This window comes from Dromiciops gliroides, chromosome 1 (genome assembly GCF_019393635.1).
Source record: "Dromiciops gliroides isolate mDroGli1 chromosome 1, mDroGli1.pri, whole genome shotgun sequence".
Classification (NCBI taxonomy): domain Eukaryota; kingdom Metazoa; phylum Chordata; class Mammalia; order Microbiotheria; family Microbiotheriidae; genus Dromiciops; species Dromiciops gliroides.
The window spans coordinates 624,894,035-624,920,690 of NC_057861.1; the positions used below are offsets into that span (position 1 = coordinate 624,894,035).

Below are 26,656 nucleotides of genomic sequence, written 5' to 3' on the forward strand. Positions count from 1 at the left end.
GGTGAAGTGACTTGCCCAGGGTCACACAGTAAGCATCTAAGTTCTGATTTTAAACTCGGGTCTTCCTGATTCCAAGCCCAAATTCAGAACTCCCCCCAATGAAGGTAAGCAGTGTTAAGGAGAATGAGATATCATGAGAAAGCCTGAGGACTAATGATCTTACTTCCAGCAAAGATGGAAGATAAGGATCGGAGTGGATTGCATTTGGTATAGGGAACTCCAGATGAGGAGACAACTTATTTCACCCATGTCAGTCAGCACCTTCACTGCGACGTATAGCTTCATTGAGTGCACCAAACGTTTTACGTTTCCTGCCCAGCATCACACAACCAGGTGTTCCTGACTTTAAAGCCAACTTCCAACTTACTAAGCATTGCTGTCATACAGGATAAGGAGGATTTGGGTGGTGGATGAAGTCAGGGAAACCTGGATTTATAACCCACTAAGGTAAACACAGGCTGGTTACTTCCCTGAAGCTCAGGTTTCTCATCTGGAAAATGGGGATAATAAAGTCTTGGGATTGTTGCAAGGATTGTTTGAGATTCATTTGTACCAAGCTTTTGCAAACTTTACAAACCACTGTGTGAGTTATGCAAAACTCATGGAATGTTTGTCTTCTCGTCATGGCCAAATAACTTCTATTCATGCTAAGAGGGAAATCTGGTCTCCCTTCTAGAAGAGCAGGTCATGAATGAGCCTGAAAGAATGCCTCTTCACTCTACAGGTTATGAAGGAAAATGAAGTATTCCTTTTCTTTTTTGCGGGGCAGTGACGGTTAAGTGACTTGCCCAGGGTCACACAGCTAGTAAGTGTCAAGTGTCTGAGGTCAGATTTGAACTCGGGTCCTCCTGAATCTAGGGCCAGTATTTTATCCACTGTGCCACCTAGCTGCCCCCCGAAGTATTCCTCTTCTTAAAAGTGCTAGGCTCTAAAATTTAGTTTGAAGAAGCAGAGAAAAATCCTGAACTGTACCAGAAGTTTGGCAAGTGGATGAGTTTAAAAAGAAGTAAAAAAAAAAGGACCAATGAATGCTAGAAGAGACCAGTAATGTTGGTTGATGCAGCCTGCCATGGGTGCCCAAGAGGTCTGCTTTCTTCTAAGAGCACACATCTCTAAAACATGGAGTACCTCACCAAAGTTGTCAAACCCAAGGACTACACTACCCATTTCTTGTGACTTATATGGGAGAATTAATTGCTATTGAGTCATGGTGAAGAAAGTGAAGACTTGAGGGGCACAAATGGCATTTTTCACTAGTCTGCCAATAGAAGTCAAAGCCTTCAGAAGAAAAGGGTAAGTTTAGAAAGTGAACAGTTGGCAACCCAAATGGATTTGGGATTTCTGGGCCACAGATTAAAGCATTGGAAGGAATGATGGACTCTTGCCAGGGATGAAATTGACCTAATAAGACCAGTAAAAAGGTATTGCTTGGAGTCTCACAAATCTGATCCACAGAGATAGGGATTAGACCAGTGATTTCATTTACATAGTAGATAACTTCCAGGTGAGGAAATTCCCTCTGCCAGGGTAGGTCAACATCTTCTGCAACTTATAGTTTTAGAGAGTTGCCTGTAGGCACTGTGAGGTTAAGTGATAGGATGATACAGCTAGTATGTATCAGAGACTTGAACCTAGGTCTTCCTGGTTCTGAGGCCTGCTTTATCCACTACACCAGTGGCATCAGATAGAAATGCTGCCTGTGGGCTTCATATGGATGTAGAAAACCACATATTGACACTATGTTCTGTTGTGTTTTTATTTTGTTAAATATTTCCCAATTACATTTTTTTTTTTTTAGTGAGGCAGTTGGGGTTAAGTGACTTGCCCAGGGTCACACAGCTAGTAAGTGTTAAGTGTCTGAGGCTGAATTTGAACTCAGGTACTCCTGACTCCAAGGCCGGTGCTCTATCCACTGCGCCACCTAGCTGCCCCTCCCAATTACATTTTAATCTGTTTTGGAGGAATGTTATGCTCCACCACCCCATGCTGCCCCTCTCAAAAAAGTTTTAAATGAAAAAGAAAAAGAGACAGCCCCCAATTACAGCAATAGAGATACCCAGAAATTCAAAAGAGGTAAAATCCCCAAAAAAGGAATAGCAATAAAAATCCATGGGCTCAGAGACCTATGCTTTTGTACATCAGATACTTTTTGGGCAAAGGTTAGTGATAACAATTCAAGGAAGCAAAATTTGACCATAGTTCATCACTGAGACTTGGTGGGATGAGACCCATGACTGCCTTTGAAAAGATTAAAGAATAACAGGGTAGGCAAAAGGAGATGGGAGTAGAGGGTGGCAGGATAGGAAGTAGCATTGTATATTGTGATCTTTATATACCTATTTTTAAAAATCTAGGAATTTGAGGAAGAAAACATGGTGGAGAACATTTGCATAAAGATCAACAGAGACAGGAACAGAACTGATATTGTCATTACAACATCTCTTCTGGACAGAAAGGAAATGAGAAATTTCAGAAACATCACAAGCCTGGCAGAGAGGCCTGGTACAATAGTGACAGAGGACTCCAATTATATAGACATGCGGTAGTGTGCTCCCTTTGCCAGAAAGCAAAGTAGCCAACACTATCTTGGCTTCCCTTCAGAAAGCTAACATGTTGGATGATAATACCAGTATCCAAAAAGGTTCTGACATGCTAGATTATGGAGCCAACTCTAATTTGATAAAACTTAGTAGGAATAAATATAAATTCTCACTTTTGGATTCAGAAAACTAACTTCATAAGTGCAAGATAGACATGTTGTGGCTAGACAAAAGTTGGTCTGAAAAAAGATCTAGGTGTCTTAGTGGACTGAGCTCAAGTCAAGAGTATGATATGGCAGGCAAAAAATGTAATGTAATCCTAGGCTGCATAGCACAGTGTTGAGTACGAGGGAGATGATAGTCCTTTAATACCCTACCCTGGTCAGACTGCATTTGGAATATCAAGTTCAATTTGGAATGCCACATCTTAGGGAGTACAATGATAAATAAGCTGGAGAGTATCCAGAAGAGGGCAACTTTGGTGGTTGTTGTTCAGTTGTTTTTCAGTCGTGTCCCACTCCTCATGACCCCGTTTGAGATTTTCTTGGCAAAAATCCTGGGAGTAGCTTGCCATTTTCCTCACTTTATTTTACAGATGAAGAAATTGAGGCAAACAGGGTTAAGTGACTTGACCAGGGTCACTAGTAAGTGTCTGAGGCCAGATTTGAACTCAGGAAGATGATTCTTCTTGACTCCAGGCCTAACAATCTATCCACTGTACCACCCAGATGCCCCATTTTGATGGTAAAGGGTCCCAAAATCATGGCATGTGTGGATGAATTGAAAGAATTGGGGATGTTTCATTTGGAGATAGCTTGGTGATAGCTGTTTTCAAGTTTCTAAAGTGTTCTCCTAAAGATTAGAGCTATCTAAAAGTAAAATGGACTCCAGGAAGTAGCAGGCTCTCCCCCTCTAACAAAGTTCAACCAACAGCTGGATGGATAACCAGTTGTTGGCCAGGTAGAGCAGAATCTTGTTCTGATATGGGTTGGACTAAGGACTTGTGAATTCCCTTCCAAATCCAAGATTCATTTACTTGGAGATCTGTCCCTTTTGGGCAAACTGGAAATGAGTGGCTTCAATTTTTTCTGATACTGGGGAAGCAGGAAGTTTTACCTATTTTTTTCCTCCCAGCAAATTTGTGGGGTTCCTGCCCTATCCTGGAGGATCTGGTTAAACAGACCTACTCTTCTTGCCACCTTTTGGAACTATGAGAACCTGCCATGGGAAGGAAGAAGGGGAAGCTGGGTGTTTATCTATGTGCACACATGTAATGAACAACGCCTGGAGACCTTAAGGTAGATAACAGCTGATTTGACCCTAAAGAGCCTTAAAAATAACTACTCACCTATAGAGCCAGGAAGGTTCTAATGGAGCCTGTGAAAAAGCCACCAAAGCCAGGGCTGGCTGGACAGGGGATCAAATAATGGAATCTTAGAGTTGGAAGAGAAACCTTAGGGAGCACTTCATCCAAGCCCTCGTATCACCTAAGTAACTTGTACAGGAGGGAAATTGAGGCCCACAGAGTGACTTGCCCAATGTTAGGCTGTGCCCTTACTCCTAAGCCCCTTGATCTTTCCACCACACCATGCTGCTTCTCCCAAAGGCTGGGGAAAGTGTGATACCTGAGGACTGAGGATTAGGGGTAAGGAGTTGGTGGGCATTATAACATTTTCTTGGAGGAGGCTGGAGATGGCAGGGAAAAGGAGAGAGAAAAGGGGAGCCCTCACAACCATCAGTCCATGAAATGCTTTTCTCTCTGTCCCCTTCCCCACACATCACCACCAACCCCTCCCCTCTCCAATTACATCTTCCAGCTTGTCAACCAGAGGAGAGGGAGAAGCGACAACAGAGGGAAAGGGAGGCCTGCTTTGCCTAGCCTTCCCCTTCCCCGGTGGAGGTGCCAGAAGCCAGGGCCTTGCCCTTGTCCTCCCCCTTGGACTCCTGTTCTCCCGAGGGCAGGAGGAGGGCCGGGCTAGGGCTTGAATGGCGCTGCTTCCTCATGAATGGGAACACTCTAGAAAAAGACAGAGAGAGAGGAAGGGGGAAGAAAGGATGAAGGCAGGGACCGCAGAGGGTCAGTGCCAATGTGGAAGCCTAACACAGGGTGTAGATTATCTGACACCATTAACTCTACTTCCTCTTTCTCATTTTTTGATATTTCTCTTCCCCAATGGGTCAGAGTAGAAGGAGAAAGGGAGTGGCAATTTGTACATGTTGATTCTCACGAGCTTCTATGGAAAAAAGGATATTGAGGATCGAGACTTTTGGCTCTTCTCCAGTTTTGCCCCCATTCCCCTTGGCTCAATAAGAGACTTCTCCCCCAGGCTTCTCCCCATACCTGTGGAATGGGATAGGGTGAGGTTGACATGCATGGTAAGTCCCAATTCCAGCTCTCTTACATGACAGAGTGTTTATTGGTGGCACAAGGCCAAGAGAAAGACTGCCTCATCCCTCCTGTCCCCCAACCCCCCCTACAAACCCAAATTTGGAGTCTAGGAAAATAGAGTGAATAGGATCGAGGCACTGTGTGTGTGTGTGTGTGTGTGTGTGTGTGTGTGTGTGTGTGTGTGAAGCTCACCGTTTCTTAGTCTCAGGTGGAATCACAGCTTCTGCCAGAAGCGTCTTATACATGTCAGACTTTAAGAACCTGGGATAGGAATCCTGAAAGACAGGCAGGACCACCTTATTCCAATAGCATTACTTACACAGTTGCTTTGAAATCTGTGCTTTTTATTTCCCAGGACCATAAAATAACACTCCTGCAGAACAGAAAGAGATGGTTCAAGTAGTTTGCTATAGAACCATGGATTTAAAGGTCTAGTCTAATCTCTTCATTTTACAGATTAGGAAAATGAGGCCCAGAGAGATTTATGATTTGCTCAAAGTTACAAGTAGTGAGAAGCAGAGGATTCGAACCAAGGCCCTCTGACTCCAAATTCATAGCTCTTGCCACTACCCCATGTTGCCTTTTAATAAGCCTCTTATTTAAAGAGAGATGATTCCAGAAAAGAGGAATGTCCAAGTTCACGGCTTCCTCCTCAATTTGATAACACACACACACACACATACACACACACCTTTAGGGAAAACTTGTGAGAAAAATCTATCAGTGACCCCATTCTTTCCACATTCTTATAATTATCAGACCTGGAGTAAGGAAGACCTGAGTTCAAATCTGGCCTCAGACACTTTTACTAGCTATGTGACCCTGGGCAAGTCACGTAACCCTGTTTGCCTCAGTTTCCTCATCTGTAAAATGAGCAAGAGAAGGAAATGGCAAACCCCTCCAGTATCTTTGCCAAGAAAACCCCAAATGGGGTCACAGAGAGTCAGACACAACTGAAATGTCTGAACAACTATGCAATAACATTACAACTCATCTCAGATGCCCAATAACATCTGCTCTACTCCTTGTAATCAATTTCGTCTTGCTTTTGAGTTTGTTTTGTTTTGTTTGATGTTTGTGTTTCCTCTTGTAAGTAACCTTCAACTCAAAACCCACTTGGAAGCTAGTGGGGAATAAAGCATGAGTGAATAAATGAATGAATGGATGTATTCTGAGCCCCAGGTACTTTTAGTTTTTCTAAGTTAAGGATCTCCTGGCTTCTAACTCAGGGCTCTACCCCAGGGCTACTTGACTGTCCTCCCAAATAGGGAGTGAACCCCTTAAGACAGGAACCTTGGGGGCAGCTAGGTGGTGCAGTGAATAAAGCACCAGCCCTGGATTCAGGAGGATCTGAGTTCAAATCTGCCCTTAGACACTTGACACTTACTAGCTGTGCGACCCTGGGCAAGTGACTTAACCTCGATTGCCTCGAAAAAAAAACCCAAAAACAAAACAAAAAAGACAGGAACTCTTTTGTGGTTCCAACTCCACTGACCCCTTAGCCCCAGCACCTTTTTCATAAGCATGTAGATATGCATCTGGGCGTCATCCATGACATAGCGATGGGGTCTGCGGATCCCTTCAAGCGTCTTCTCCATAGTCTTGCTATCAATATTGACCCAGCGTGTGGCCCCAGGGGCAAGAAACTGTCTGAACCCCAACAGGTGGAGAGATATGGACAAATTAGCAGAAGGGCATGTGACCTGTGACCTACCTTTAAGATACCGCTGACAGGGGCAGCTAGGTGGCACAGTGGATAAACCACATGCTGGATTCAGGAGGACCTGAGTTCAAATCCAGCCTCAGACACTTGACATGTACTGGCTGTGTGAGCCTAGGTGAGTTGCCTAACCCTCATTGCCCCCCCTTCAAAAGATACTGCTGACCATCAAGGCACTGGGGAAAATCTTGAAAATTACCTTTGGTGCTTTTGCACTCCCCTGATCAGTCTCTCTCCTTCCCCATTCTTAAATACCTACTGTGTAGCTCATTCTTGTTCTCTCCTGGCTGTTAAAGTAATTCTCCCACTCTTTTAGGTGAGATATTACCTATCTCAGGAATGCTCAGACTTTTCAAAAGAGTGGAGACAGAGGCACCACCCCTGTGCTCTTTTATTCTGTTACTAGGAACCTGTGTCTTGGTATACCCCACCCCCAGGCTGTTCCTCACCACTCCTCATGCAGCAGACTCAGCTGGACCCCCTAGAACCTCAGAGCATCCAGTGGCCTCTGTCTAGCTAATCCCACTCACCTTCATCAGAGGGTGAAAAGAGGGTGTACCATTCCCAAAAGGAAGCATAAAGTGATCCATTTGGCCTCATTTGGGGAGTGGAAGGGAGGCAGCTTGGGGCTCAAGTGCACCCTCACACATGATACCAAAAATTTCCCATCCTATCTTTATCCTAGTAGACCAGGATACATAGACAACAGAGGAATGGACCAAATGACCTCTGAAGAAAAACCCCTTCTGACCAGAAGACGACATGACCCTTTCTAGTCTCTGCCTCACCCACCAGGAGGAGTAGAGACCCAGAGCTGGGATCTGGGGGGAGGGGAAGAGGTGAGGCTCACTGGTAGACAGAATCGACACTCTCAGGAATCTTGGACTGTTCTCCATATCGCAAGTCTTCACATGCTTCCCAGAAGCTCAGGTTCTCCGCTGGGTGGTGGGGAGGAGGTGGTGACCAGAGATGAGATGAGAGAAGAAATGGCTTCTGGGAGAAGCCCCTCAGAGAGTGAGATGGGGCCCCTGACTACACACCTACTTATCTTCCTCAACATCCTCCCATTCCCACAAACCCCACTACCCCACATCAACTGGGAAGGAACAAGTCCTTGGCTCACAATATTCTGGTGAAGATACAATGCTGGAGAAGTGGAAAGAAAAAGGCTGAGCCTGGGGCAGGATGGACCATATCATCACCATTCCAGGCATGATAGCATCTAGGTGGCCAGGTAGAATACTGAACGTGGAGTCAGACACTTATTTAACCCCTCTCTGCCTGGGTCTCCAGGGCATGCTAGTTATCACCCAGCATCCTCCTGGGTCCCTGGATCCCTTGTAGGAGCATGACCAGGGGTGGAGCTGCAGGTAGGTGTCTTACCACTGAACTCTTTCTTGAGGAACTCCATGAACTGTATGTGGCCCAGAGGATCTCCCAGGAGCTCTCCAAAGTTAAAAGCCCAACGCTCAACCCGGAGCTTGGTAGGTGTCGTCACCCTGGGCAATAAATGTGTATGTGGCAGGATGGTGGCAGCAACTTTTCTGTCCCCAGGCCCAAGGCGGGGAAAAAACAAAACACGCAAGCATCTGCCCATGCATATGCCTTCAGAATTAGAGAAACCTCTCCAGCGCTTATTAGGCCAATTACCATTCAAGTCCCTTTAGGACATGGCCCGTAACTCTTGCCTAGCTTGGTCCAGGAGGCCCACTAAGTGGGAGGGCCTGGGTGAACTCTGGAGCCAGATTCCCTGTCTCTGGGCCCATGATCCCCACCAAGAATCAGCAGTATGTATAGGATGGTGATCCTGCAGGAAGCTAGGGTTGCCCAGTCTTCTCCACCCACCCACAGCAGATGGGATAAACACTCACATGGGGGCATTCATTGACCAGTAGGCGGTATCATCAGTGATCCAAGGGTTACTGGGCAGGCAGCCAGACATGATGGGGTCGTGGGCCATGTACTGGTCATTGAACTTGAGGTATCTGGGTGGAGAGGGCCCACAAAGATAAGAGGAACATGAATTTAGAATCAGAAGGAAACTTAGAGGTCAGTTAATCCAATCCCCTCATTCTACAGATGAGGGTACTGAGGCAGAGCCAGGAGAAATGATGTACCCAAGGTCATAAAGGGAGTAGGTGGTGGTGGTGGAGAGTAAAGATAAGTTGGGGGAACCCTCACCACTCGAGAAGGCTTTGTAGAAAGAAAAGGGGCTGCTATGGTAAAGGTAAGCCCAGGGAACCACAGATGGGCAATTCAGAGCCAGGGGAGTCTGGGTGGGGACAAAGGAAGAGATTTGGGGTGAACATGTATGACATCCTCCCCCTCCCACTTGCCCGGACACCTTCCTCCCAATCCAAAGGCACTCACGCTTCCAGGCAGATAGAAGACTTCACCCTAGTCCTACCCATCGCCTTCTTAAAGTACTCAATCTGGGCAGAGGCACAAGAAAAAAGGGGTGAGGGAGGGATCAGATGGTGCCCCTTTAAGGCCCCCAGACTAGCCAGGGACAACCTTCCAATTGGGTGGGTGGGGACAGCCAAGGCTCCCTTGCCTTTAATCTTTGTCCATATCTACCCAATTAAAAATGTTTAAAGTGGGATATCCCCATAGTCAGGATTCCACCCATGGCCCTGCAGGCCTTAAGCTAAAGGATCCCAGGGCCTCCAGATTTGTTTCCCCTCCATAGAACCCAAGGACAGTCTAGCAGCTTACCTCTCTCTTATAAAAATCCATATTTTTAGTCTGGAAAAGATTAAGACAGGGAGGGTGAGGGCAGGGCAGAGCAGTTTGGTGAATGGGGGGCTGGGAGAGACCCTAATGGGGAATAACTTCTTTTTTTTTTTAATTAATAAAGTACTCCACTTCCTTTCTGTCACATGTAAAGATAGTTCCCAACTCCCATCCATACAAGCTTTCCAACCCCAGACCCCTCTCCCTTCCCCCAGACAGCAGGCAATCTGATATAGGTTTATATATATATATATACATAACATTAATCCTATTTCTGCACTAGTCATGTTATAAGAGAAAAATCAGAGCAATGATGAAAAACCTCAAAATAGAAAAACAACAGCACCAAAACCAAAAGAAATAGTATGTATGGTTCATTCAGCATCTATGCTCCACAGTTCTTTTTTTTTTTCCTTGGATTTGGAGATCCTCTTCTATCATGAGTTCCCTGGAACTCTTCTGTACCATTGCATTCGTGAGAAGAATATAGTCCATCACAGTAGATCAACACTCAATGTTGATGATACTGTGTACAATGTTCTTCTGGTTCTGCTTATCTCACTCATCATCAGCCCATGCAAGACCCTCCAGGTTTCTCTGAACTCCTCCTGCTCATCGTTTCTTACAGCACAATAGTATTCCATTGTATTCATATACCACAATTTGTCCAGCCATTCCCCAATTGATGGGCATCCCCTCAACTTCCAATTCCTTGCCACCACATAAAGAGCAGCTATAAATATTTTGGGGGGAATAACTTCTTTTGGAGGGGGGTTGGTGAGGCAATTGGGGTTAAGTGACTTGCCCAGGGTCACACAGCTAGTAAGTGTCAAGGGTCTGAGGCCGGATTTGAACTCAGGTACTCCTGAATCCAGGGCCGGTGCTCTATCCACTGTGCCACCTAGCTGCCCCGGGGAATAACTTCTAATGCCTTCCCTCCTACCCACAATCAGAATCAGGGAAAAGGAGTAGGCACAATTAGTGAGCGAGTTACCTATGTGGCATAGAGGATCGAGTGCTAGAATTGGATTCAGGAGGATCAGAGTTCAAATTCTGCTTTAGACTTACTAGCTGCAAAACCCTGAGCAAATAACTTAACCTCCTCAGTTTCCTCATTCGCAAAATGGGGATAAGAATAGTTTCTATCTCACCAGATTGTAATGAGATTAAAATAAATGCTGGCTATTTTTGTCTCACAGGCAAAAAACCTTAGTGCTCATTGGGTAGAACTTCTCCCCACAATTGCTGATGAAGGCAAGCTTACAGTTTCCCACACACACACACTTCTGATCACTTCCCCAGGCCCAGCCCTGGCTGAACTCTAATCCTACCAACCCCTCACATAGCAGCATCTCTGATCATCAAGACAACCAGGAGAGAGTGTGGCTAACTCAGTGGCATTCACCCCCTTGCTGTTGGAGACACATCTGAGGTCATAGCCTTAGCTGTAGTTCAGGTATCTATAAACGTCCATAATTTCAGAACTTTAGAGAACCCTCTTGTTCTTGTTCAGTCAAGTCTGACTCTTCATGACCCCATTTGAGATTTTTTTGTCTTTTTTTTTTTTGAGAGGCAATGGGGGTTAAGTGACTTGCCCAGGGTCACACAACCAGTAAGTGTTAAGTGTCTGAGGCCGGCTTTGAACTTGGGTCCTCCTGAATCCAGGGCCAGTGCTTTATCCACTGCGCCACCTAGCTGCCCCCACATTTGAGGTTTTCTTGACAGAAATACTGGAGTAGTTTGCCATTTCCTTCTCCAGCTCACTTAACATATAAGGAAACTGAGGCACAGAGTCACAAGCTAGTGTTTGAGGTCACATTTGAACTCAGGTCTTCCTGACTCCAGCCCAATGCTCTGTTCACTATGGTGAGACCCTTAGAGGTCATCTAGTCCAGAGCTGCTTAAACTTAGACCTCTTTTCACCTGAGAAATTTACAGGTAAATAAAATAGGTATACATACCTTTTACCACTGCCAAATTTTTTGCAACCCCCACATTCAGTTACCCACAGTTTAAGAAGCTTTGATCTAATCCCATCCCCTAATTTACAGCCCAGGAAATGGGCCCAGAGGTGTACAAACTTGCCAGGAGGTTGGAGGTTGGAGACCAAGCTTGCATTAGACCCACTTAGCTCCCATTCACAGGGCTGGGGTCAGAGGCAAATCAAATCAGTTGAGTGCTAACAAGAATCCCTGGTCGCATCTCAGCTTTTCCATCTTAGGGAGCTCCTGGGGCAGTATCTGGGTACAGCTAAAGGCTCTGGCCATGGATGTATCTCTAATCTCAGGGTCAATGTTAGCCATGCCAAGGCTCCAACTCCAGTTGGAATAGATTGGACTTGGCTGGAAGGGAAGAGGCTTTTGGAACTCTCTTTTGAAGGGGCTGGAGTCCAGGAAGGGGGAGGGGTAAGGAGGGAAGTTTCTACTTTCCAGGGGTTTCCTCATTACTAGTCTCCTCTGCCAATGAAATCACAGGTCTGGCTCCAAAACAAACCAAACCAAAACAGTTAGACAAGGAGTTCAGCCTGGTCCGCGCTGGTCTAAAGCAATCAACCATTACCAGCCAGAAGACAATTCTGAGCTGCCTAATCCCTCCCCAAATCTTCTGTTCCCATACGGGGCTTCATGGCTCCTGGCCCCCCCGGGGCCTCTCAAAAAAGAGAACCTACAACCTCTTTTTTTTTTTTTTTTTTGCGGGACAATGGGGGTTAAGTGACTTGCCCAGGGTCACACAGCTAATAAGTGTCAAGTGTCTGAGGCCAGATTTGAACTCAGGTACTCCTGAATCCAAGGACCGGTGCTTTATCCACTGCGCCACCTAGCCGCCCCCTACAACCTCTTTCTTACCATACTAACTGTGTGGCTCTGGCCAAGTCACTTGACCTGGGGTCTTAGCTTCCCCACCTGTAAATGAGGGGTTGAGGCTAAGTGGCATTCCAGCTCTAGAATGTATAATCTTAGGGATCCTTATTCCAGGAAATGCTTCCAACTTCCTTAATCACCCTTCACATCATGCCTTGGTGGATGGTCTGGGGAGGGGGGTGGGGATGGGGGTAGAACTAGGGATATGCTAGGTCTTGATCCAAAGCCAGAGCTGGAATCCAGCTGAAGAGGGAAGAAGGGAGATGGGAGACAAAGGGAGAAAGGAGGTCAAGGCCGGCTCTGGCTATGGATCCAGAAATCCTGCCAGCCAGCCTTCCTCGAAACTCCTCTCTCTGGCAGATAGGGCAGGGGTTACTATGTTCTATAAATGGGGGGGGCAGCTAGGTGGCGCAGTGGATAATGCATCAGCCCTGGATTCAGGAGTACCTGAATTCAAATCCGGCCTTAGACACTTGACACTTATTTGCTGTGTGACCCTGGGAAAGTCACTTAACCCTCTTTGCCCCCGAAAAGAAAAAAGAGAGTACAGCCCAAGGATGGGGAATGGTAGTGCTCATTAAATACACAAGACAGAAACAAATCCTACAAATGGGCCACTCACCATTTGCACCCTAGTAGTGTAGCAGTTACCCCGCTCAGGTCCCTGTTCCATCACATTCAGGGCTCCTGGCTGACAAAGAAATGGGGGGTCAGATAGAGGTGCAGGGGAAATGGAGGAGTCAGCTCTCAACTTCTTGTTGTCCACCCCCTGCCCAAACCCTTTGTCCACATTGCAGTTCCTAGCCCCTGGGGTACAATGGAATGAATGCTGTCGATGAAGTCAGAAGACCTGCAACCTGTTTCTGATGTGGTGCTAGCTGTGTGGCCTTGGTCAAGTCGCTTGACTTCTGGGTCTCAGTTTCCCCAACTGTGAAATTAAGGAGTTGGACTAAGTGGCATTTTAGCTCTCTATAATTCTTGTTCCTGAAATTAATCATCCTTCACATTAATGCCAGGGCACAATGGAGCCAACTGGGCAAGAATTTAGGTTCTGCTGCCTACTCCCAGGCCCAGGCCCGTAGGGCAGGGTCTCTCCAGGCACAGAGCCCCCTGCCTCCTGGTGGAGGATGGGAATGAAACCAGCCAAGAAATGCCATCCTGTCCTAATTTCACAACGAGGGAAAGGGGAGCCTGGTTTGGCATAGGGGTAAGGGGGGCAGGGCAAGGAACAGCTTCAAAACTAAACATCTCTAGGATCCCAGCCCCCAAACGCTACTGGGTGGCTCCCAGGGACTATGGTTACCTTCAGCTACGGCAGAGGGAGATAGAGAGTAGAACTGACCCCAGTCTGGCCTGAGAGTGAGGGGTTGAGGGCAGCACATCATATCCCAAAGTCCATCCATCTGACTCTGTCCCTTCTCCACATCCTCCCTCCCATAAGACCCTGCCAGCTCCCTCCCCCTACTCAGTTGGCCTCAGAGGAAGTCTGTCTTCTGTACCCCTTTTTCTGAGCTCCTCGCCTAAATCCCCTTCCCCACTGGTCGTTTCCAAAGACCCATTTCCCCCTGTCTGCCAGGCCTTTCCTCTTTCCTTTCATCCCCTCTACTAGTCCAGATCCCTCATGGTAATAGGGAAGGGATCCTGAGGTCCAGAGTGGTCAAACACTTTGCCCAATGTCACAGAGCTTCCTGGTCTGAGGGGGACGTGGGGAGAGCCTCTCACCGGGGGCCGATTCACCAGCCAATAAGTCTGTTCCTGACACTCAATGACAATTCTGTCCCCTTTCCGACGCTGCTTGGCTGCTCTGAAGGAAAGAGAAGATACTCTGTCAGAGACAGGGCAGGGAAGAGGGCAGATGCTGGGTCAGACAGAGATCAGGCCGGGGATGTGTTGATCTCAGGGGACAGTGTAACTCCAATCCCTGCTCTCAGAGAAGATTAAACAGGGTGGGGAAGGGGTGGGGTAGAACCCAGGGGTTGTTGGATTAGCCCACACTCTCCCCCTAATATCTGGAAAGCCTGCTGACCAACATCTGGCCACCCCCATTTTCTCTTATCTTCCTTCCTGGCTTAGTGGCTCAGCTGTTGCTTCTATGTTATCCCTCCCTCCCTCCTCCACTCCCAGCCCCCCACTCCAGGCAGTGCCAGGAGATCAGCTAGGAGGGGAGGGGAGGGAGTGAGGCAGGGGAGGGTTTGACAGTCCCTGGGACAGACCACAGGCTCAGGGGCACAACACGGCCAGCGTAGCTTCAGGCCCAAGACAAAGGGCAGGGTTTATATGGTGGGGGGTGGGGGTGGGAGAAGAGGGGCAGAGAAATGCTCACCTCAGCTGCTCCCGGGCCTGCATCACGACAAAGTCCCATGTGTGATTGATCTTCTTATGCAGCTGGTTATAGTAATCCTGGAGGAGGGGGAGGAGGAGAGGGGCTCCAGTGGGGGGGGGGGGCTAGCCAACCATACCCTGCCCCTGCCTCAAGCCCCATCCTCACTGGAAGAGAGAGGCAGGGCCCTGAGGCAATTCTGAGGAGCGGGGGAGGCTAGCCAAGAGGGGAAGGAGCTGGTGATCTGTGTGGCATCTGCATTGAAGAAGCAAGGCTGCTCATATATCCCCATAGGAATGTTCCAGATAGGGGATCGGGGCTGCCCTACCTTTTCATGTTCAATCAGGTCCCCTTGTTTCCGGATATTCTTCTTGGCCAGATAGATAGCTGCAAAGGCAGACGGGATTGCACAAACACGTGTGCGTGCCAATACACGCACATGTACCATAGACAGAGGGAAAACCGGTGGCTAAACACCACCACCACCACCATCCTCGAAGGAAGTCCCACCCCATCTCTGGAGTCCTGAGCTTGTGCCCAGCCAGCCAGCTACAGACTAGCTAAGGGCCTGGAGAGGAATTAAGGGAGAAGAGCTGAGACCCAGTGGGGCAGGAGCCCTTCAGCGAATAGCTTTGAGACCTTGGGCAAGTCCCTCACCCTCTGTGGATCTTGATTTCCCTAAATTGTAGAAAGTGGAAGCTGAACTGCATGACCTCTCGGCCCCTGGAGATCTGACATTTATGTGAGTCTGACGGTCTCTGCACACCCCCACCCTCCCCTATACCATGGAGTCATCCAAAATCTGTTAGCCAGAGCCCTGCTTCTGGCCCTGACCCACTTACCGTAATCCAGTTCAGCAGCTGGCCACTTAGTGCTCATCCAGAAATAGGGTGTCTATCGGGGAGAGTAGGCCATTAGGGCTGGAAATAGCAGAGCGGGCTCCCCCCTCCAACCCCTGCCTCCTCCAGGAAGCCTTCTGGAAGAACGCAGACCTTACTCTGAGCAACTCCCCCCCCCAAAAAAAAAACCCACTGCCCCTGTCCTGAAGGAACTTACATTTCTAATATGGAGACCACATGCAAATGACCTACCTATGCCTACAAGTTTTTTACAGGCTACCTTGGAAGTAATCTTCTAGGGAAGGCCTTAGCTTTGAAGGGCACCAGGAAATGAGGGGAGATTCTGATTCCCGGAATTGTACAGAGTGATACAGAGCTGGCTGCTACGGACAGATAGGATTAGTGAAAAATTAAATCCAAACCTTAGGCAGAAGCCAGATGCTCTTTCAGAAGGATGAAGAAGCAGAAGGAAGAAACAGAAGGATGCTCTTTCCTGAGGACAGCATCCCTGCTTCTTCTTGAACAAGCACGTATGGCCTATCCCACTCACCTGAATCCTGAGAACCCTGGTCTCTGTGATAGAGGGCCTCGAATGTCACAATTAAGGATGGCCTTCAAGGCCCTCTACCACCCAGATCAGAGCTCCAAACTGCCCCTCTACCATTCTCTACAACTACTGAAGACAGATTCTCTCTATTCTCTGAATTGGATTTAAAAAAAAATTTTACCTGCGCATGTCCTTTTCCTTGACCTAACAATGGCCAAGGGAAGGGCTCTAGCCCTGGAAAGAGGGGTCCTGGGCTCTGGTCCCAGCTCTGCCATTAATTCATTGTGAAATCTTGGTCAAATGACTTTGTCCAATGGGGACAATGATGCCTGCTCAGCTTGCTCCACAGGGTTGTTGCAGTGATCAAACAAAAATGTGCCCTGGAAACTACAAAGGCCTGTGTACTTTTTGTTTTGTTTTGTTTTTTAGTGAGGCAATTGGGGTTAAGTGACTTGCCCAGGGTCACACAGCTAGTAAGTGTCAAGTGTCTGAGGCTGGATTTGAACTCAGGTCCTCCTGAGTCCAGGGCCGGTGCTCTATCCACTGCGTCACCTAGCTGCTCCACCTGTGTACTTTTGAGAGACTCTTATTTAAAGCTAGAAGTGGTCATTCAGTCAACTTCTAGGTGTGCATCCCCAGAGAGGAAGAAAACTAGCCCAAGGTCACACACAGCAGAAGGAGCACTGAATTTGAAGGTAGAAGTTCTGAATCTTGGGAGCAGCTAGTTGGCACAGTGGATAAAGCACTGTCCTTGGATTCAGGAGGACCTGAGTTCAAATCTGGCCTCAGACACTTGTCACTTATTAGCTGTGTGACCCTGGGCAAGTCACTTAACCCTCATTGCCTTTCAAAAAAACAAACAAAAAAGCATATTAGAAATTCCAAATCTCAGCTCTGCCCCTTATTCCCTGTGTAACCCCGAGCAAGGCATTTAGCTTAGCTGAGCCTCATTCAGTCTTCCCATCTGTAAAATGAACAGTTTTAACTAGAAGGTTCCCCAAGGTGCCCTTCTAGTTCTAAACCCCTATAACCCAACTCTCAGTCCTAACCCATTTCATCATTTCCCATAGGAGAGGTCTCCTGTAGGGTGGCACAAAGCTGATTTTGGCACTAAGTCAGCTCAGTTCCTTATCTCCTTCTCACACTCACATCCCATGGCTACCACTTCCTTCCCCACAAGAAGAGGGCAGGGCAGGCCCCGGGTGCCCACCCTCCTCACCAAGTGCCCTCCCAGCCCCCCTTCAGGGGACTCCATCTCTAGCTGCAATTAACTTCGCTGGAAATAGGCTCCCCAGTCAACATGGCTAAGTAAGCCCCTGCCCCCTTACCCCAGCAAAGGTGCTGAAAGGTCTGGGAATAGGGAGGAAGAGGAGGAAGTAGTAGTCATAATAATGGGATCATAGGCTCACACATTGAAAACCAAAAGGGACCTAATGAGGAAACTGAGGTCCATCAAATCTTCAAGATGGCCTCTCTTGTCATAAGGCGAAAAGCTGGGATTTGAACCCAGGTCATCTGCCTCCAAATCCTTCTTACTTTTCTCGGGCACTGTGATCCACAAAGCTCTTGGCTGCCTAAAAATCCCAGAAGATAAGCGACTCAAGCATTAGGAAACGAGGCTCAGAGAGTTTTGAGGACGTGCCCATAGTCAGACACTGTCAGGCTTGAGCCCCCATCTTCCAACAGTAAGTATAGAGCAGTCCCCACCACCACCTCATTCTCTCTCGTTTGCCATTTTTATAAAGTAAAAATAATATGTGAGAAATGCAAATCAGGTCTTTTGCTTTAAGTGAAGAACTGGGAGAGGGACCAGCTGCAATCCAGGAGGCCTGAGGGGCGGGAGTGCAGAGGAACTGAACTGCACCTATGTACAATGTTAGCCCCAGCCTTGTCCACACACACACACACACACACACACACACACACACACACACACACACACACACACACACACACACACACACACACACACACACACACCCTCTTAGAAAAGCCAAACCTGGGGCAGCTAGGTGGCGTAGTAGATAGAGCACTGGCCCTGGAGTCAGGAGTACCTGAGTTCAAATCCGGCCTCAGACACTTAACACTTACTGGCTGTGTGACCTTGGGCAAGTCACTTAACCCCAATTGCCAAACCAAAAAAAAAACTCAAGTCAGAAAAGCCAAACCCAGGAACTGGATACCCTGGGCCTTTGCCAGGTTGGGGGGCTGGCTGGAGGGTGTCCCACCGTGAGGTCTGGACACCTCTCCATCACCACCACCACTATCACTACCACATTCCAAATCTCCTGTGTGACGTTGAGAAAGTCCCTCACCCTCTCTGGGTCTTGAATTCCCTCAATTATAGAAAAACAGAGTTGAACGGAAGACCAGTCTCACCTGGAACCTGTAAGGGGAGTCATCTGCTCGGAGAATGAGGCACCTGGGGTCCTTCAGGGGATAGATGTAGCCATGTTTCACAATGAGGTTCCCCAGGTGGAGAGACTCTGCAGAGGGAGATTTGGGCTTGGATCACTTCTGGGAAATGGCATCTGGTTCTGGGGACCACTTTTTAAAAGTGTTGATATCTTTGATTTTTACATAACCTTCACTTCCAAATTTGTCCTTCTCCTCAGTTCTTTTTTTTAGAGGTTTTATTTATTTTATTTTTAATTTATGGAATAAAAAAGCATTTTTATAACCGTATGATAAAAAATGACTGCACAAGAAATTAAAAATCTATTATGTACTACTTGCTATTCCTTTTAAATATATGATCAAGTTATCATGTAAATTTCTTTTTTTTCCTTTTTTCCCTCCCCCCATTTCCTGCCCTAGGTAGCCATTTCCTGGCTACCTTTGGACACACACACACACACACACACACACTATATATATATATATATATATACACACATGTGTACATGCACACACACACACACATATATATAAATCATTTTATACATGCTTTTATTAACCAGTTCTTTCTCAACCCTTCAACCAGGTCTAACAAGGTACAGGTAATCCACACCTATACTTCCCCAGTTCTAGAGTAAGCAATAATACAGGGTGTCCCAAAAGTTTCAGTGCAGCTTTAAGCTTTCAGGTTAGCCTAGTATTATTTAAGCCTTCTTTTTTTTTTTTTGAGGGGCAATTGGGGTTAAGTGACTTGCCCAGGGTCACACAGCTAGTAAGTGTTAAGTGTCTGAGGCCGGATTTGAATTCAGGTACTCCTGAATCCAGGGCCAGTGCTCTATCCACTGTGCCATCTAGCTGCCCCTATTTAAGCCTTCTTTAATAGCTCCCTACCCTGATTAAATCATAGCTCTGGTCAAAAACAAAACTACATTGCCAGGCTCTATGGCTACAGAGACAATAATAACATCAAACATTTATATAGGACATTACATGTTTGCAAAACATCTGACTAATAATAATAATAATAATATGTTGTTCAGTTAACTCTTCATGACCCCATTTGGGGTTTTCTTGGCAGAGATACTAGATTGGTTTGCCATTTCCTTCCCCAGCTCATTTTACAGATGAAGAAAGTGAGGCAAACAGGGTTAAGTGACTTGTCCAGGGTCACACAGCTAGTAAGTGTTTGAATAATATAAAATAATATATAACATAAGCAACTATAATATTATATAAAATAATAATAGCTAACATTTACATAGAATATACTTTGTTTCTTTTTTGGTTTTATTTTGCAGGGCAATGAGGGTTAAGTGACTTGCCCAGGGTCATACAGCTAGTGTCAAGTATCTGAGGTCGGATTTGAACTCAGGTCCTCCTGAATCCAGGGCCAGTGCTTTATCCACTGTACTATCCTAAGCACTTTACTATTTATTATCTCATTTGATCCTCACAACAACTGGGTGAGGTAGGTGCTATCAATATCTCCATTTTAGAGATGAGGAAACTGAGGTTGAGAGAGATTAGATAATGAGCCTATGGTTATATATCCAAGAGGTAACCAAGTCAGAATTGGAACTCAGGTCTTTCTGACTCCAAGTCCCCCACTATCCATTCTACCAGCTAGCTGTCCAATTTCTGCCCTTAAGGGCTGACATTCTTTGTGGGGGGGGGACGACATGTACACATCAAAGTGATTAAAAAATACATACAAAGTAACTTCAGGGTAGGGAGGCATAAGACAAGAGAAGGAATCGGCAAAGGCTTTGTACAGGAGCCAGTGCGAGCTGAGGTTGGAAGAAAGCAAGGGATTCTGAGATTTTCTCATCTGTCAAATGAAGCATTTGGTGTATTCCTGCACTGAATCCCATGATCCTATAAGCCTTGAGTGAGGAGAAAGAGGAGGAGGAGAAAGAGAAAGGGGAGGAGGTGGAGGAGGAGGAGAAGGAGGAGGAGGAAGAGGAGAGGGAGGAAGAGGAGGAAGGAAGGAAGGGAGAGGAGGAGGGAGAAGGGGAGAGGGGAAAAAGGAGGAAGAGAGGAGAGAGGGGAAGAGGGAGGGAGAAGGAGGGTAAGGGGAGAAGGAGGAGGAAGAAGAGAGAGGGAGGAGGGGCAGGAGGAGGAAGGGAAGAGGGAGAAGGAGGAAGAGGAAGAGAAAAGGGAGGAGGGGAAGAGGGAGGAGGGGGAGGAGGACAGTTAGAGTGTGATCCAGGCCAGGGTGATCAAGGAAGGCCTCAGCCCCAGCCAGCCTCCAGCAGCTCCCGCCCAGGCCCAGAGGTTATGGTCAGTTATTGCTTCTGCCCCAACGCTCTCCTGCTATTCAGTCTCTGCTGTCTCCCAGTCTCCTGAGAGGAGCCGCCTGTTTTCTTGCAGTGGGCGCAGAGCTGGTGAATTCTACCCAGGTCCCAGGAGGACAAGATAAAAGCCTGGCTCTCCAGCCCCATTAAAGGCTGCTGGAGGGCGGGGCCTCAGACTTCTAGAGCTTGTAGCTGGACCAGGAACCTGAGCTCTGTAGGAAAATGGGCCCCATCCCCCTCCTAAAGGCTCCACTCCCCACACTGTGCTTCCCGGCCCCTCCAGGGAGGCCCCCCACCCCCCCATCCCGTCCCAGATCACAGAATTTCAGAGCCAGAAGGGGCTTTCCAAGCCATCCCTCCCAACCTGCTACCCAACCGTCCCTCCTCTGCTCTGCTGGAATACCTCTGGTGTCGGGGAACTCGCTACTCTGACAGCTCACTGCCTTTGGAGACTGCACTTCCTAACAAGGAATGAAATTAGAAAACGATAATCATCTCAAAGATTGGGCTGAGCCCTCATTCTCCTCAAGAGGAAAGAAAGGGAAGGGTAGAGGAAAGACCATATTTAGAGACTGCAGTTAGAAATCGGCCCAGCTCGGTGCCTTCGCTGACCGGCAAATGAACTTTGGGTTTCTCCTGCTCCCCGGAGGACTTGGAGGACAGGGGCAATGTTTAGTCAGCCCTTCCTGCCCAAGAAGCAGGAAACTGTTCCCCCTAATCTTGATACCCTCTTACCTTCCTCTGAGATAGAGAATTTCTGGATGAGCCACTCCACAATGTCACTGCCTTTTGAGAGAGACAGAGAGAGAAGGAGAAAGTGAGACAGACACAGAGACAGGGCAGCAACCCAGAGAGGCCAAAGTCAGGCCCAGCCCCAATAAGGCCTCCCTTTCAGCCTCCCCTTCCCCTCCTTCCTCCATGTGAAAAGGGAGAATTTGGCAGTACTGATAAGACTGGTGAATAGGCAGACAGGAGGGAAGGGATGGCATGGGCACAGAAGGTGCCTGCCACTGCAGGAGACCCCCTTCCACAGAGCAATGACCCAGGTCAGTGGGCAGGGTTTCTAAGGCTGGTGATGTCACTGGGCTCACTACTCCACCTCCTTCTGTCCCCTTCCCAAGACCACAATCAGATATGGGGAAACTCTCCTCATTTCTGGGGCCCCCAAGAGAGGATACCAGGAGGGCCACTTCCTGCCCATCTCTGTTAGCTGGGCAAAAACCTCGGGGCTCCAAGCACAAAATGGAGATGAGATGGGGTGGGGTCAAAAAGCCAGGAAGGTCTGGGGTGGGCAAGGGGGGGCAGCACTGCTCTCCAGCAAGAAGAGGATGGAGCCTTGGACCCCAAGCTCTTCTCCACACAATCCCTGCCCCCACCCTGATGCATAATTGATAAACAAGTGCATTAATGGCAGAGAAGCTGGGAGGAAAAGCAAACCAGCTCTCTTTTCTCAGGACTGGTGGGCGGCGCCCACCGCTGTGTCCTGGCACTTCATCCCAGGGGCTTCTCGGGGCTGTGGGGAGCCCAAGGCCTGGTCAACCTCAATCTGCAACAGACTGGCCTTTCCTCTGCCCAGGTGGGGCCTCATGCTGAACTCGGGCACCCTAGAGGCTCCCTCCTCTCCAGTGCCCTCAGGACTCCCTGGCTCACCTGTCATGGCATGGGGGATCACGGTGATGAGCAGGCGCTGATTCCGCATCTTCACACCCATGTCTGGGTCCTGCATGCCCACAATCACACGCTCCATCTGCGGGAGACAAGGAGGAGAGCCCCCCCCATAAGGCTACCATGAGCCTGGACACTGTCCAGGGGCATCATTTCTGTGGGTGCAGAGCAGGAGGAAAAGTCTGCCATCTTTCCCTCTTCCATCCCCTCGCCCAGAGCCCTTTTTCTCTCCCAGTGGGCCCCACGTGTCTGTGCACTTGGGGGACCCGGTATTCTCTCCATTTCTCCATTATTAAAGTCTGCTCCCAGGAGTATTTGCACTTTAACTAGGGATCAAATCAAAGGAATGAATCCTGAATGGTAGAATTTCAGGTGCCAGGTAGTAAGTAGGAGAGATCTCTTTTTGGTGGGGGAGGTAGATAGGAGGGACTTAAGAGCCTCTGAAATCACCCTGGACCCCTCCACACAAGCAGCCATACCCACTTCTCCAAAAAATTGTTCCTCCACTCTGGGGACACCCCAGCTGTGCTCCTGGGGGTGGAAAGGGGGAGGGGCTGCCCAGGGCTGGGCAAGAAGCCAGAGGTAGAGGAAACACCAGCCTCCTTTTTAACATTTTGTCCCTGGGGCTGAGAACTCTTGGGAGGGCAGAGCAAGAGCAGCAGGGCTCCCCCTCCCCCAGCCTTCCCTCCAGGGGGCTAGGGCCAGGAGTCTAGTCTAGAACAAAGCAGGCAGCTTTTATTTTTAGCATTTGACTAAATGCCTTCCCAGCTCAGGGCTTGGCTCTTTCCAGGGCCAAGGGAAGGACGGCGCCGATCGGCCCAGGGCTCTGCTATCGAGCTGTTTATTCCTTCCCAGAGATCAACCAACAGCCAGGCCTCTCTGAAAAGCCAAAGGAATGCGAGTGCTGGGGACAGAGAGACTCTGGGAAAGGGTCCTGCCCCGGCTTTGAGGAAGCCCGGTCCAGCCTCTAAGCCAGTGCTACAAAGTTCCAGGGATTCTGAGGTGACCAGAGGGGGAACGGAGCTTGGAGAGCCGCTGCTTAAAGCTGATGGCGTAGGAAAATAGTCAATCAAAACTGGGGGGGCGGGGACTTTCTCCTCACTGAGCCTCAGTTTTCTCATCTGCAACCCCTACTTTTGATATCTAAGGTCCTCCATCATCTATAAGCTAACATTTCCTGTTCTAAGGACCCCCTTCAGCTCTGACATTCTCTGTTCCATGTTCTAAGGACCCTTCCACCTCTGATATTCTGTGTTCTATGTTCTAAGGACCCTTCCAGCTCTGACATTCTCTGTTCCATGTTCTAAGGACTTTTGCACCTCTGACATTGTTTTCTATGTTCTAAGGATTCTTCCACCTCTGACATTCTTTGTTCCATGTTCTAAGGACCCTTCCACCTCTAATATTTGATGTTCTATGTGTTCTATGTTCTAAGGACCCTTCCACCTCTGATATTCTATATTCTGTTAGTCTATAGTCTTTCTTCTTAGGTCCCTTTTAGCTCTGATATTTTATTTTTTTTCTATGTTCCTAAGATACTTCTATCTTTGACATTCTACGTTCTAAGAACCCTTCCACTTCTGATAGTCTATGTTCTAAGGTCCCATCAGCTCCAACATTCTGTGCTCTGTGCCCTTAGGTCATTTCCAGCTTTGACGTCCTATAGTCTATATGCTGAAGTTTCTTTCAGCGCTGACACTCTATGTTCTATGAAGGCCAACACAATTTTGCCAAGGGACATAAAGGCATGAGAATAGTCCCAGGACCTGGAAAGACTTTAGCAGGGACCCAGTGCTTCTGGAGAGGGACCAGGCCAGGGCCCAGTGGAGGCCTTTGCCAAGGATGCTCAGGACCGCAGCAGCCTCTGGCCCCAGCCCCTGATCCAACCACAGCCAGGACTGAGGGAAATCATTGTGCCACTCCCAGAGGGTGCGGTGGCAACCCTATTCATACTCACAAACATCAACCTGCTCCAGGGGAACCCAGAGCCAGGAGGACATCAGAGAGAAGAAAGGGGAGGGCAGGAAGAGGGGGAGAAAGGGTCTGAATCTGGAGATAAGGGGAGGGGGTACAGCTCCCCCAAAGAGAAGGGACAGTAGACCACCCAGGACTAATCAGCCGCTTGGCACTGGAGGAATCTTGCAAGTCTTGTGGCTAGAAAGCTTAGTGTCCCCAAGCCAAGACTCTCCTCATGTAAAGAAGAACAACGGTGAAGGTATCCCCAAAGTCCTCTTAGAGAAATGGATTTTTCCAGGTTCCTCCCACACCATAGGGCCTCTGCTAGGCTGCCCCTCTTCTGGGTTCCCCTAGAGCACACAGCACCCCTTCCCAGGTTCATTCCAGGTCAGAAGGAGTCTGCTAAGCCGTCTAAAGGTCCCAGGGTACTCCCCACCCAGGCCACGGTATCTCTGCTAGGCTGTCCCGAGGGACAGAATCCTTTCTCTCCCAACCCTCTCCAAGCTCTCCCAGGACACAGGACCCTCCCTGGGCTCTTTCCCCATGACACAGGCTGCCCCAAACCCATGACCTCTTCTGCCCAACAAGGAAAGCGCGGCTGCCCCTTAGCCCCCTCTTTTGAAACCCCACCTTCTATCAGTTGGCCAGGGAATCAGTGGACAAGAGAGATGAGTTCATTCTACCCCCCAGGGAAGGACCATGGGTTCACCAGGCACAGGGGGACAGGATGTAGGCTCCCTGTCCCTCTTACCTTGCTCAGACATGGCATCTGGACTTTGTAGCTGCCCCCCTGGTGGAGAGTGTTGATGGTCATGGCCCCTGCTGGGCCAGGCAGATCAGCCGGAGGAGAAGAAGAACAGAAGGATGAGGAGGAAGAAGAGGCGAGAGAAAGAAGCCGACCCAGGCTACTGGAAGCTCCAGGATGCTGAGCACTGAGCTGGAAGCCCCGGGGGGCATCCCGCCCACTGCCCCACCCGCCCACTGGCCTCTTCGGTTCTGCTGCCACCTGCTGGACATTTGAGGATGGGTCAGTTGGGGCGGTTGGAGGGAGAGAGGACCCAGTTTGCTGATATTGTTCAGTCCTTTTCAGTCATGTCTGACACTTTGTGGCCCCATTGGGGGTTTTCTTGGCAAAGACGCTGGAGTGATTTGCCATTTGTTTCTCCACTTCATTTTACAGATGTGAAAACTGAGAAAAAAAGGGTTAAGTGACTTGCCTAGGGTCACACAACTAATGTCTTAGGTCACATTTTAACTCAGGTCTTCCTAACTCCAGGCCCAGGCTCCATCTATTGGGTTACTTAGCTGCCTGGATCCAGTTTAAGGAAGATTAATTGTCCCTTTCCCTCCCTACCATCTCTGCCCTCCCACAGGGCTGGAGGGGAAAGAACTGGAGAGGTCAGTGTAGCCAGCCCCTCCACCTCCTAAAATAATACAACCCATGGGGGACTCTCTGCTCTTCTGCTTATTGTGATTCTCATTTGATTGATGAAGAAATCAAGGCCCAGAGAAGTTAATTATCACTCAATGCATCAGTGAAAAAGCAGGAGTTGGAACCCAGGATCCCAGACTGGAGGCCAATTCAGCGCTCTTTCTCCATTGTATCCACACTGAGATCTAATGACAAAGACTAAAGAACTCTGGAGAATCTAGGTTCAAGTCCCGACTTATTTTTTATGCATCCCCTTGGCCAAATTAGCTCCCCTCTCAACCTCTGAAACCTCCTCCATAAAATGGGAATAAGAAGATTTTCTGACAGAAGCAGCATTGGACAGAAAGAAGAAAAAGAGCTGGCCTCTGGGGCAGAGAGACCTGAGGTCAAGTCTGCCTCTCAGGCATCCTGGCTGCATGACCCTGGGCAAGTCATTCTACCTCTCTTTGCTCTCAGGCAGCTGATTCCGAAGACCAGAGATGTCAGGGGAGGTGCCCACTGGCATTGGTAGAGGGAGTTTCCTCACCAGGAGTTCCCTGGATCAATGAAAACACAGGTCCCATCCTGAACCAATGAATAAACAAATAAGGGGATAGAGGAATAGACAGAGATAGATGAGAGATGGATAGACAGACAGACAGACATAGGGCAAGATAGACAGAGAGAGGGATATACAGAAAGACAGACAGGTAGATAGATAGGTAGATAGGTAGGTAGATAAATAGATGATAGAGATAGATAGGTAGATAGATGATACAGATAAATGGATAGATAGATAGATGGATGGATAGGTAGATAGGTAGATAGGTAGATAAATAGATGATAGATGATAGAGATAGATAGGTAGATAAATGATACAGATAAATGGATGGATAGACAGATAGATAGATAGATAGATAGATAGATAGATAGATAGATAGATAGATAGATAGATAGATAGATAGAGAGAGAGAGAGAGAGAGA

General features: G+C 48.2%; 1 protein-coding gene across 1 annotated transcript; it reads right to left on the bottom strand.

Moving 5' to 3' along the window:
- Positions 1 to 3,166: 3,166 nt before the first annotated feature.
- RGS11 (regulator of G protein signaling 11) lies at positions 3,167 to 25,160 on the bottom strand. Its single transcript, XM_043975758.1, has 17 exons — positions 25,013 to 25,160; positions 22,291 to 22,387; positions 21,376 to 21,426; positions 18,329 to 18,435; positions 15,406 to 15,457; positions 14,892 to 14,950; positions 14,567 to 14,643; positions 13,966 to 14,047; positions 12,866 to 12,934; positions 9,365 to 9,394; positions 9,020 to 9,081; positions 8,521 to 8,634; positions 8,033 to 8,148; positions 7,500 to 7,587; positions 6,441 to 6,579; positions 5,122 to 5,204; positions 3,167 to 4,557 (listed from the first exon to the last, which is right to left on the bottom strand). The coding sequence occupies exons 1-17, from the start codon at positions 25,073 to 25,075 to the stop codon at positions 4,416 to 4,418; spliced, it is 1,431 nt and encodes a 476-aa protein (XP_043831693.1). The 5' UTR covers positions 25,076 to 25,160; the 3' UTR covers positions 3,167 to 4,415.
- Between the last annotated feature and the right edge of the window lie 1,496 nt (positions 25,161 to 26,656).